Source organism: Marmota monax, unplaced genomic scaffold, assembly GCF_021218885.2.
Source record: "Marmota monax isolate L192 unplaced genomic scaffold, Marmota_monax_Labrador192_F-V1.1 WCK01_AAM20220418_F8-fsc00081, whole genome shotgun sequence".
NCBI lineage: Eukaryota > Metazoa > Chordata > Mammalia > Rodentia > Sciuridae > Marmota > Marmota monax.
In genome coordinates this window covers 2,366,796-2,379,619 of record NW_026695234.1, presented here as the reverse complement: position 1 = coordinate 2,379,619, position 12,824 = coordinate 2,366,796, and the positions used below count along the sequence as shown (strand labels likewise).

Here is a 12,824-nt window from a genome sequence, read left to right as displayed (position 1 = left end):
TCTCACTAAATTTCCAGAGTTGGCCTTGAACTTACAGTTCTTTTGCCTCAGCCTTCTCTGCATCAGCTGGGATTGTAGATATGCAACACCATGCCCAGTTTCTCTGTTCTTCTTAACCTTTTACCCTCATACATCCTAGGGGTGGTGATTTTTAGTAATTTCTTATGTATTGTTTAAAATCATTTTTACCCATGTACAAACCTTATCCTTAAGTCACAGGTTCCCCCCTACATTCACGCACCAAATTGAATCAGTGTGTTTACGACTTTGTAACTTTTAAAAAGTATCTGTTTTAAAGATAGTTTCATTTGAACACACATAGATTTCCAGGTTTCATAGTGTTCTGTGGTATGTACTATTATATATCAGTTCCTATACCAATTAACATTTAGATTAATATACATATCTGTACATTTCTTTGTACATTATCTTTGCCTAATTTGACTATAGGTGAATTTTAGTAGAGGAATTTCTGAGTCAAGGAATTAAGTGGTTTCAAATATTAGGATTACTGATAACTAAAATAATGATTGTTCTAGAGAGATCTCTTTCCTATATGGAGAGGAGTATTTGAACTCCTCTTTCTCCCATTTTGACGAGGTATGTGGTTTATCCCCATTTTGACCAGGGTCATGTTCTGGACCGACTGGGGGGACCTGAAGCCTGGGATTTATCGGAGCAACATGGATGGCTCTGCTGCTCATCGTCTTGTTTCAGAGGACGTCAAGTGGCCCAACGGCATCTCTGTGGATGACCAGTGGATCTACTGGACAGATGCCTACCTGGACTGTATTGAACGGATCACTTTTAGTGGCCAGCAACGCTCGGTCATTCTGGACAACCTCCCGCACCCCTATGCCATTGCTGTCTTCAAGGTGAGTCCTTATTTGTCCCACCATCAGGCAGTCTGGCAGAGTAGGTAAAGAGCATACTAAGGTCCAAAGCCGGGGACTTTTGGGGTCTCACAGAAATGTTGTCTGACTCTTAGGAAATCTGCTCTTTTCTAAATTTGAGATAATTCACTTCAGCCTATACCAGATACAGGTGCTGGAGTCCTGGCCACTACCACTACTCACAATTCAAAAGGTTAAGAGTTAAGGTTATTTCTTAAGACTGTTCTGAACTTGCCTCCAGTGCCAAGAGCCTCAGTTTGGTTCTGTTTCTTTGTATCTTGTGAGGTTTGCTCACTTTATTCCCTACTGAGAGAGATAAGCTACATACCACATGTTGTATGTTTTCATTCAGAGAACAGAACAGTTCTCTCGATCCTTGGGAAGCAGGTTTTGAACTGCTTCAAACCTTGGTCAAACTTGAATGCTTCTCTGATAGTTTCTTTTGTGTAGCTACTTCATGTGGATTTGGTAATGTTTGGATAAAACCACTGATGCTTACATTCAAGTGGAATTTTGATCATATTAGTCATTCAGACAATAACTGATAGTTGTCTCTTGGGTAGGGGAGCTCCTGTCCTTTTAGAGGCTTCAGAATAAATACCAAAGAGCTAGTGTGGTGGCACTTGCGTATAATCCCAGTGGCTCTGGAGGCTGAGGCAGGAGGATCGCCAGTTCAAACCCAGCCTCAGCAAAAAGCAAGGTGCTAAGCAACTCAGTGAGACCCTGTCTCTAAATAAAATAAAAATACGGCTGGGGATGTGGCTCAGTGGTCGAGTGCCCCTGAGTTCAATTCCCACTATTTAAAAAAAAAAAAGCTGGACTAACAGACAAAGGTTTTTATTCTAGAATGAAATCTACTGGGATGACTGGTCACAGCTCAGCATATTCCGAGCTTCCAAATACAGTGGGTCCCAAATGGAGATCCTGGCAAGCCAGCTCACAGGGCTAATGGACATGAAGATCTTCTACAAGGGGAAGAACACTGGTAAGGCAGGGTCTCTTCTTAAGTCTCCCCAGAGCTGATCTCAGGAAAGGGGCTGCATGTGGGCAATCTCACTCAGAGCAGGATCTGGCAGCCTGCGTCTTTGCTGTCACGACAACATGTGCATTATTTAATTTCTTCCTAATGACATCTTAATTTCTTTTCTAATGATACACAAACAGCTGGAAGACAGCGTGTTTTTGCCTGCCTAGAGTGTTGGTGCGTGGTGGGTAATTACACCCTCCTCCTGTCCTTGGCCCCTCACTGATTGGTGGTGTGGCTTCTGTTGCAGCTGGGAGAGCCCAGCGTGTGCTTAATCCCCATTTGGCACACTTACAGGGAGCAGCGCTGGCTGGGTGCTCAGACAGTTGCGTGCCCATTGAGCATTCCCACCTCTGTTGTGATGCTGTGTTTAGTAAATTTGTGGCTTCTATTTGTGCACCCCACCCTGAACTTTTAAACCCCATGAAGGAAAAGATTGTGTCTGTTTTCTTTTTCTCCTGTGGCAGCAGTGACTAGCACTTAGTAGGTGCTCAATTCATATTTGTTGAAAGAAGGGATGAACAGGACAGGGGAGAGCTGCCATGGGTATAGATAGTTGCTGTCTTCATGGCCTGTTTGAAGTTTTAAGAGCTGCTATATAAAGCTTTGACATGCGGCTACTGGAGGCCGAGACTCCTAGTAGAAAGGCTCTTCCTTCCCCTTCTACCCTTTACCTTTGCTTACCCTCAGCCGTACTGATGATGCTAGGGGAGAAGAATCGGAGCATTCCTGAGAAGAATAGTCCCTTTAAGCATTCCCTCTTATCTCCATTGGATTAAGGAACATCTTGACTTTCCTTTGTTGACAAACTTATAGGTTTTCTGTTTTGAACTAGAATGTTGGTAGTGTTTTGTGGCTCTTGGCTTATCCTGTGCTAATGGAAAAATTGACAAGAAAAATAATACAGTTATAGATATCATTGTTATTCTTCTGGGACCAAGGAAGCTGGCATGGGAACACCCTTTGGAAACTATAAAGTGTCCTCCTGATGTAAGTCTGTCTCAGAGTTGCCTGCTTAGAGTATTGGTGCTTGGTGGGTAATTATGCAGTATCTTCACAGCTGACCTGTGAGGTGGGGAGGGCTGGTATTATGATCCGTGGTCTGTAGGTGAAGGAGTGAAATCTTAGCTATTAATTAGCTTTCTCAAAGCATTCTCACTAGTGTAGGAGCTACGAAATGGAGAAGTCACATTGTTTCTTAAGAGGAGACACCTGTTTTAAAGTAGGAGGAGATGAAGGAATCTTGCTTCTCAGTTGCCATGTGCCATGACTGAAATCTCTAGGCCCCTGTCTGAGGGAGAATGAGAGCCTCACAGGCTCAGAGAGTGGGTTGTTCTCATTTCTCTAAGTTGTCACCTAGTCCAGAAGAGTGGGGCTCCATTTCAACCAGTTCTTGTAAGCATGTTTGATGCGACGCAGCAGCTTCTGCAGCACCATGTTCAGGTGAAGCTGGTGGTCCCTGGGGTGCTTTCCCTACTGATCTCTTAGCAGGAAGGGACCTGATTGGCTAGGTTTGGAGTTTGTCCCTGCCATTCCTCTCTTGACTGCCACTTCATCCCAGCAACTCAAGCCTAGCTGATGTGTGTCACCCAGCCCCCTGGAGTGGCAGGAGAGGGAGCATATGCTCTGAGCAGGTGCAGATGTGCCTGGTGCCGGACAGACAGGTCTGTGATTCTCAGCTCAGGTGTGATTGACCCCCAAGAGTCACTTTCATTTACACTCCCCACAGTAATTCTGGGGTTGGGATAACATCTCCACTTCTCTTGCAGTTCTCTCTTATCTTCCTTTGGTTGTGAGCAGAATGTTTTCAGGAGACCTCCTACCTACAGACAGGGCCAGAGAAGCAAGTGTCTAACTTCTGAGATGGGCCAGTCTGAGTGAAATTGGAGCTTCTGCAGTTGCACCTGGCTCAGTGCTGCCAGTGTGCACAGCATGCCTCTCAGCTTTGTGCTTGTTTGCTCTAACCTGCCTCCTTGTTCGAACACCCAGAGGGTTCCACATGTTCATGATGCATACTGGCCAATCAGGTGCCAGTCCCTCTGTATTCTTTTTGTTATTTGCTCCTAATATACACAGAATTTTCTATTAGCCAAATATAAAATAATAGTAAATACTTTTATTTAGGTATTTATTAAGGGTATATCATATATACCTGCTAGTATTAAATAAACCTGACATAAAAGTCAGGTTTAGTAACTTGTCCAGGTCACACACATAGTAAGTGGTAAGAGTTGAGTTGTGACCGAGTTGACTTCAAAACTTGAACTTCAGTAAAACCATCAGGCTTTGCCCCCTCTGCCATCTGTTGCTGGAATAGCAATGCACTGGTAAGGTGACAGTAAGTTAGAATACTATATTTTGCTTGATTCTGGTTTGTGATAAAATATCTGTTTACATAGAACACTTATTAATTTGAGGTATTTAATTATAAGTAAATAATACATTACTTGTCTTGATTCATGGCTGATTTTTTTTTTTTTTTATTGTTGGTTGTTCAAAACATTACATAGTTCTTGATATATCATCTTTCACACTTTGCTTCAAGTGGGTTATGAACTCCCATTTTTAGCCCATATACAGATTGCAGAATCACATCAATTACACATCCATTGATTTACATATTGCCATACTAGACATCATGGCTGATTTTTAAGTAATGTCAGTGGAATTTATTCTTTATAAAGTATTTTTTCCCTTTAAAGAGGTTACTTACAAAGTAAGTACAAAGTAAGTACAAAGATTTTTGATGCATTCAATTGATGCTACAATGTCTTAAAAGTATTTTGGAGATCTTGAAATTCTTCTGATCCTGCAAGCTTTTAAACATCTGTAAATGAGGGTGAATATTCATTATTTGGTGTAGATTTGTTTTGGTAACTGCCAAGATTTTCAATACTTAAGTGAGATAATAGCATTTTTGGCTCCAAAACTGATTCTGGAGGAATTTTCCGCAGAGGAAATTTGAAAATGTTCTGAATATGCCCATGAAGAGCTAAGTGTGGTATCCTAAGGGGACATCTTTGAAGATGGTCACCGTCCTTTCTTCCCATCAGGACAGGGGTTTTCATAATGTATACCTTGCTTACATGGGGCAGTTGGCATCCTGTAAAGGGTCTCTGGCCGCAGTGGGACTCTGCTGAATTCTTCCATTTTTTTCCGTGTTCTCTGTAATGTTGTACTCCCATTTTCTGTTCTGTGGTTCTTAACAGCTGGAGTGCTCCTTCCCTGCTGATCTCTTGCAGGCAGGGACCTGATGAGCTTGGTTTGGAGTTTGCCCCCTGGATACTGCCTCTCAGCCTGAGGTGACGTACATCTTGGCCTCGATTAGCCTCCTGAAATAGGACACCCCATTTTGGGTTCTGTGCGTTTAGCTCTTCCTTGTTTGGGTAGGAACATTTGCTCTGCATGTGAAAATGTTAGTCACATTATTTTAGACACAGTCCACATGAAAATATCATCCTGTAATTGAGTATGTTTAAATAACATATTTTGTTATTGTTCATTTTCTTGGAACATTGAGTGGTATGTTGTCCTCAGAATACAAAGAACATGTCCTACATCCTTTTCCAGTTGTTTTTCATTAGTGGTGGCTCAATTCAATTTTGTATCCCCCTTTTCTAGCCAGTAGTTTGTGTATTTGAGCTAAAGAGCAATATGTGCTCACCAACTATCAGGGTGAGCTGATGTCTGGTCACCTGGATGTTCTACTATGGTTACTGTGCTGCTGTGGTTGATGGTTGGTTGAGTTATTTGCTGAAGCTTTTTTGAAAGTTTCATCACATGAATTTCTCTACCTGGGTGTGCTTACTTTATCTATTTGGCAATGTCTTTTACTCTCTCTTTCTTAGAATCAAAATGACATTGCTGCTAAATCTGTGATTTTTATTTCTATTTGTAATATCACTTAAAACTGATGAGGTGCCAACACATCCAAAGCTATCGAGTTATTGTCACCCATATCAATACTCATTGACATTAACCAGCACTCTTTGGGCAGGGCTTAGTTGTAGTCTTGGATGGAAGCAGATTACTTGGCTCCCTGTCTGATGGTGGAGGTGGGGTTGGAGTGTCTGACTAGACCTCACAACTGAACAGTCAGCAGTTGAATTTTTTCAAAGTTTTTATGTTGATTTTCTTGTTTTCATGATTAATATGCAAAGCCAAAAGAAAATAACATACATTTCAAAAGTCTTTGGCTTTTGTGTTATCCCATAGTTGTATCATGTTTCCAGTTGTTACAAAATAGGTTATACATTCTCCCTCTTTACCCTCTGGAAAGGTGTTAGGGATAGAAAACACCTTTGCCAGTTTTGTTCATTCACATAGGCTCTCTTAAGTGCAGTGATGGATTTTTTGAACTGTTACTTTATTTGCTAAGTTGAACCAGAGAAAAAATTGAACATATTAGCATAGATCAACTTTAGTCCTTTTATGGATTCCTTTTTTGCTTGATGGTAGCTTAATGAGTACTTTGGTTGGTTCCTCATTTAGTTCTTTAGCTATGCTTTGACACAAAGCAGTTGAGAAGGGTGATCTGGAATTTTGTCCAGGCCTCAGCTTTACCCACATGCATGTTCTGAATGAAGGGCCTTTGGGTCCAAAGGAACCCACTTAAGATAACTCAAATGGAAAATGTTATTGGCAGAATCAAGGGAGGCAATAAGGAACCCAAAGATGGGAGATCTAGGTAAGCCTTAAAGGTACTGCAGCTAGGAATAGCAAAGTCATTCTCTTTTTCTGAGGCCCTGGTGGTGTCCCCTTTTCTCCCCATAAGTCTCCTATCTGCAAACCCAGAGTACTTCTCCATGGCTGTGACTTGAGAAAGTTTTGACACTTACTCTGGTATCCCTTCTCCCAGTTCTAGCTCCCTGGTGGCTTAGCTTTCAGAAACCCAATTCCATTTTCCCAGGAGGAACATCTGCTCCATGGTTTGGGCAGTCCAATGGAGCTGAGGTGGAGAGGCAAGTCTGGAGAAACTGGCTGTGTGGTTCAGGTCCTTGCCCAGGTTCTGGCAGAGCTTGTCATTACAGGAGGTGCCTCCACATGTGCTGCGGAGCCTCTGTGAGCTTCTCTGGTCCTGTCTATAGGGTGAGGAGGCAGCAAGTCTCTTCCTGTTCAGCGGCTCCCTTCTGCTACGTATTATTAACCCAGTATGCTGCTGTGTCTTCTCTCCAGGAAGCAATGCCTGCATGTCCAGGCCCTGCAGCCTGCTGTGCCTGCCCAAGGCTAACAACAGCAGAAGCTGCAGGTGTCCAGAGGGAGTGTCCAGCAGTGTCCTCCCTTCTGGGGACCTGATGTGTGACTGCCCTCGGGGCTATCAGCTAAGGAACAACACCTGTGTCAAAGAAGGTGAGTCCCTTCTGCCCTCAGTCTCCTTCACTTCTCATCTCCCGGCCAAGGCTCCATATTCCCTATCCATTTGGGGACACTGGAAGAGTCCTAGGCAAAAACAAAATCCACTGGATTCTTAGAGGCATCCTGGTTTGGATGCTAAGGCCTGTGGCAGGTCAGTGCTCATTCAGAACAAACCCAAGCTATTCATGTAAAAATAATGGCTCTGCATTTTGGTTTCATGCCTAATGACCCTGGCTTTCTGCAAGGGCTGACCTTCTTTTCTACTAAGTCTTCCTGTCCTTACCCACCCCTCATATCTAGATTCTCTAACTTCTCCTGCTGTAGATTTACTTTTTTTTTTTTATTCAGATTAGACCAAGGGCCTTGTGTGTGTTAGATAAGCACTTATTATACTGAGTTAAATACCTAAACCTTTTTATTTTTTATTTGGAGATACGATTTTACTAAGTCCCTCAACTGGCTTCGAACTTGTGATCTTCCTGCCTCAGCCTCCTGAGTAGCTAGAAGTAGCTGAGATTACAGATAGGTGCCACCATACCTGGATTCCCACTTTTTATAAGTTGGGCCAACCTGCCTTGGAAACTTTAGAGCTGACCACTAGCTTGATCCCTTTAGAACTGACCTCTCTAGCCTAGCAGTCACTTGTCCACCACCCCAGCCCGAAAAGGTCTGAACTGTCAAACCAATCTGCAAAGATCTGGAAGTTTTGACTTCCAAGCTGTGACTAAATGGCTGTGACAATCCCAACCTGCTTTGAATATGGACACATGCATTAAAATATTTTCCTTTTAAGAACCTGTTTAAATTTTTCCCAGTTTTCTCCCTTATCACTTCTCCAGTCCCCAACCTCATATTTCTGTCAGTGAGAACCCCTAGAAGGGGGCCTTGCCATGACATGCTTGGACTGATGGCCAGAATTCCTGCATTTCCTCATGCCCCAGGTTATATTTGCTTTGTAACTCTAACCTCACTTCTCACAGCAGCCTTTGAGACCAGGGCAGTGAAGTACACAATGGAGACCTTATAGTCTTCCTTCCTTAAGAAATAATAAGTGGAAGAAGATGAACCCCCCTGCCTTAGAATAGGAGACTTTCAGGCTCTGGGGATGTCATCTTAAAGCTATTTGGAAAGAAATAAAGTCAACAACTAAATTGTAAGAGAAGGGCAGAAAGGCTTCTCCATGTTCCTGATTAGAATACTTGTAATTATCCAAACAAAGAGGACAGTCATCATGGGTCCTTGACCTAGTTGACTAAACAGTATATATATATATATATATTTTTTTTTCCCTGTGTAAGTACTTGCTTTAAAGAAGTCATGAAGCATAAAATACTTTTTAAATAAAATTTTAGTAGCCCACTCAATTATTAAAGTCTCTCTATATAGATATATAATTACATAAAACTGTGTGGTCATCCATTAGTACACCAGGGAATCTGTTCCTGGATTTCAGTGGATGCCAATTTCATGGATTCTCAAGTCCCTTCTGTAAATTGGTGCAGTATTTGCACAGAACTTACACATATCCTCCTGTATACTTTAAATCATTGCCAGATTACTTACAGTATCTAATACAATACAAATGCTATTCAAGTATGTGTAATATTGTATTATTTGGGGAGTAATGATAAGAAAAGAAGTTTGTACATGTTCAATACAGACAGTCTTTTTCCCTGAAAATATTTTCAATCCATGGTTTGTTGAATTTGAGGATATTAACTTCATGGATACAGAGAAGTGACTGTATAGATAATATGTCTATCAATGTGTTTTAATGCTTCATAGACACAGTCCAGGGTCACTTGTATAATGAGTAGTATGAAATGCTGATGTACTGTATTTGCTACCTAGTAGGCCCAACTGATGTCATCATTAACCTTTTTTATCATTGTAGCTACCTGTAAATATTCATTTGAACCTGCCTTTTCTTCAATTTTAATTTAAAGAGGAAAGAAGGAGGCTATTTGGGGATGCTTCTTCCCTTGTATGCATATGAACTTGGCAATTCTTCTCTCTTTTGCCATCTAAGGCATAATGTAATTTGAGGAAAAGAAATGGAAACTCAATATAGAAAGTCCTGTGGTCCCGTAGTAAGAATGACATATAGAAAGTCCCGTGGTCCTGCAGTAAGAATAACATATGAAAAGTCCTGTGGTCCCACAGTAAGAATGACATATAGAAAGTCCTGTGGTCCAGCAGTAAGAATACTATTGGTTTCATTTCCTCCCCCACCCATCTCTGATCTTTAGAGAACACATGTCTTCGCAACCAGTATCGCTGCAGCAACGGGAACTGTATCAACAGCATCTGGTGGTGTGACTTTGACAATGACTGTGGAGACATGAGCGATGAGAGAAACTGCCGTGAGTCTTCTGGCATGGTGGAGTTGCCAGGATGTTTAAGCATTGCCTTTACTCGGAAGGCTGGTCAGCTCCTGTGGGCAGGGCCCTGGAGTCTAGTTGAGAGGGCTGACCACCTGCTATTTCTCATGCCCATGTATGCTGACAGGGCTTGGATAACAGAAAGCACATTTCCATATGTATATGTATGTTAGGTATATAGCATTATCAGGCATGCATACATGTTTATATATACATATATATATCACATAAGTTGGCTGCTCATTACAAAAGACTTTTAAATAAGCATCCCATGGCTGAATTACACTGATTTGGCAGACTGGGTTTTAATCTTGGCTTTTACACTGTAATAAAGCTGGTAGGTTGGGTAGAGGATCAGGTCTTTGATTTGTAAATTCAATATTCTGCCTTTTCAAAGATGGGCAACAGGTGTCACCTTGTATGCTGCTCCAATTAGTTGATGCAGTCTCAAGAGAGCTTGTTGTAATTGATTAGTCATGTACAGTTTGATCTGTAATGTGGGGACATAGGTAGGTGTGCTGTGTAAATATCACCTTGTACTGAATAGTTCCTAGGTCTAAGTCATGTTTACAACTCTGTTTTGGAGGATTTAAAGAAAACCACAAAACTATTTATTATGGATAATAAATTAACCACAAATCTTAACTAGTATTTCTTCACTTAATTTTTAATAGCTTTGACATCACCTGATAAAGTAGCCTCCTTTTTTCCTCTTTAAATTAAAATTGAAGAAGAGGCAAATTGGAAGGAGTTACAAAGATGAAAAAGATTAATGATGACACCAGTTGGGTCTGTTAGGTAGTGTCATCTGTTGGTCATATATTCACTCAACAGGTATCGATTGAGCACCCTCTGTGCTGGGCTTGGGTTTATATGAGTGATCAAGGAGGAATCTGTTTACAGTTTGAAGAGCATGTCACAAAAGTTAACAGCCTTGGATAGTAGGGTGATGAGTGCCATAATGGGAAAGCTCCATATGTGGGAAGGGCACCCAAATCCAACTCGAGTAGATGGTAATGAAGAGCTCTAGAGTGTGGAGGAAAGGATTGTGGGCAAGGAAGCAGACGGGGTGTCAGTACTTGTGTGGGTTGTTGAGAACATAGGTGCATTGGGGAAAAGGGAAGTTGAATGGGCAGGCAGAGCCCAGCAGGAACCTTGTGAACTTTATTAGAAGAGCAATTGGAAAACACTGAAGTGATATGAGAAGCTTTTGCCTTTGGAAAGATGGGCAGCAGGCAGAATGAATTAGATAGGAGAAAGACCAGAAGCAGGGAGGCCAGAAACCAAGTCAGAAGGCCTGTTTCAAAGTATTGCCTTTATCAACCCAGAGGCTCATTTACCAGTTTATACTCTTAAGAACCGATTAATGGATACCGCTAGATGCCGTCTGGCCCCTGGCACATGCATTTAGGCAGTCATCCAGGAGCAGGTGCCAGGTTCCCATGTCACTTCACCCAGAAGCACCTTTAGAAACACTCAGCTTGTTAAGCTCCTCAGTGCCCTGCAGCACTATGTCCTGGCCTTTTTGGCTTCTAGGAGGTTGTATATGAAGCTCTTGTATCATCATTTTCCCTTGGCTTCAGGGGATGCCCTTCAAACCTCGGGAAAAGAGTGTCCCGAATGGCAGCTTCAGAAAGTCATAAGCCTCAATCTCTCAGACTTTTGCAAAAGACCACTGATAAAGCCTTCTCTGCCTACCAGAGTCTCAGGCAGGTGTGATATTTTGGGGGGAATAGCTCTTTATAAAAATGAATACAGATCATTAACAGTATTGAAGCAGATGAAGGAATAGAGTTTATTACCTGTCAGGGTGGGGGAAGAGGTACCTTATAGAGAATTGCCCAGACATGATTAGGTAGAACAGAAGCAAGGAGAGAGAAACCAGATGACCACATGTACCAGCTAGGGACACAAGACAGTATGCCATTCCTACTGTGTTCCTGGGTGGGTATCTACTAGATGAACAAGCTGGATCTCAGATTGGTTCCATGTTTGGAGAGAAATAATGACCTCCATCTTCACAGAGAAGCTTGCCGTGCTCAGTGACCCTCCTCTCTGACCCAGTTCTGTTGCTGGCCTTATAACTTCTTGCCACACAGTTTAAGTTTCTGCTCTGGGTGAAGTGCAGAGCTGGCTCTGCCTTCCTCCAGATTTGGCATGAATATCAGCTGGGATTGACATTCCTGAGGCCTGAGACTTGCTTTCTGTTCTGTTCTCTCCCACTTCCACTTGGTGCAGGTCCTTACCCATTGGATGAGACAGAGAAGAGAAGGAAAATACAGGGATTTAACACCACTCTATTAGCAACCAGGTGGAGGGGCAGAGCTGTGCTCTTATCAAGGAGAGACATGCTTACTGAGATAGCAGGAGGTGCCCTGTGCACAGGCCAGGCTTCAGGAGAGGTCCAGGCGTGATGGGGAACTACAGCATGGGGAGTTAAGTGAGGCATCCCGCCAGCTGCCAAGAAGAGCAGAGGGGGGGTGGTGAAGCGACGCGGGAGGGATGTTGTCAGTCGATTTCCCTCCCTCTTTAAACAGACTCCTCCAGCTGGGTGGATGTCAGGCACGAGGGTTTTGATATGAATCCCCTGTAGTCTTGTCATTTTGCATTCATCCCCTGCCTCCCACCATGAGCTCAATTACCGAGAAGAAATGGAACCTCCAATAAAAGCTGCCGGGATGTCTAGCAGCACTGTTGCCTCTTGGCGTTTCATTTCACAGAACACCCCACCCTCCATCCCAAGATGCCATTTGCCACATGGGTCCCTCAGCTGCTCAGGAGGGGTTTCTGGTGGGTTTTTCCTTGCATCCTAGGGTTTATGTATAAGCCTAGGAAATTTCTTTTTAGGAGAAAATCTAATTCCATGCTCATTCTGGTGCCAGAAGGGTATGAAATATAATGAGGAAAAGATGTGACATGTGTTTAAAGCCCATTATCTTTACATCCTATTTAACAGGCTTTGGTTCCAAGCTTGTTTTCTTGTTTATATTCATAATAATGCTGCCAGGTAGTTACTGTCTCCACTTTACAGAGGAGTGAATGGAGGCACAGGGGTTGGATTAAGGAAGTTATAAATGGAATAATTCAGATCCACATCTCATCTTTCTGACTGTGATTCTGCATTACTTCATTTACTGTTGAGGAAACTGAAGTTCAGGGAGGTTAAAATTA

General features: G+C 42.5%; 1 protein-coding gene across 3 annotated transcripts in view; it reads left to right on the top strand.

Moving 5' to 3' along the window:
• The window catches only part of Sorl1 (sortilin related receptor 1), a 162,637-nt gene that overhangs the window by 93,972 nt on the left and 55,841 nt on the right, over positions 1–12,824 (top strand). For 2 of the 3 annotated variants that reach the window (XM_046438729.2, XM_058577154.1), the window contains exons 20-23: positions 629–875; positions 1,740–1,878; positions 7,093–7,266; positions 9,522–9,635. In XM_046438729.2, coding sequence (XP_046294685.1) covers positions 629–875; positions 1,740–1,878; positions 7,093–7,266; positions 9,522–9,635 — 674 coding nt within the window. The remainder of the gene's footprint in view (positions 1–628; positions 876–1,739; positions 1,879–7,092; positions 7,267–9,521; positions 9,636–12,824) is intronic. The other variant, XM_046438730.2, reaches the window with a different exon arrangement.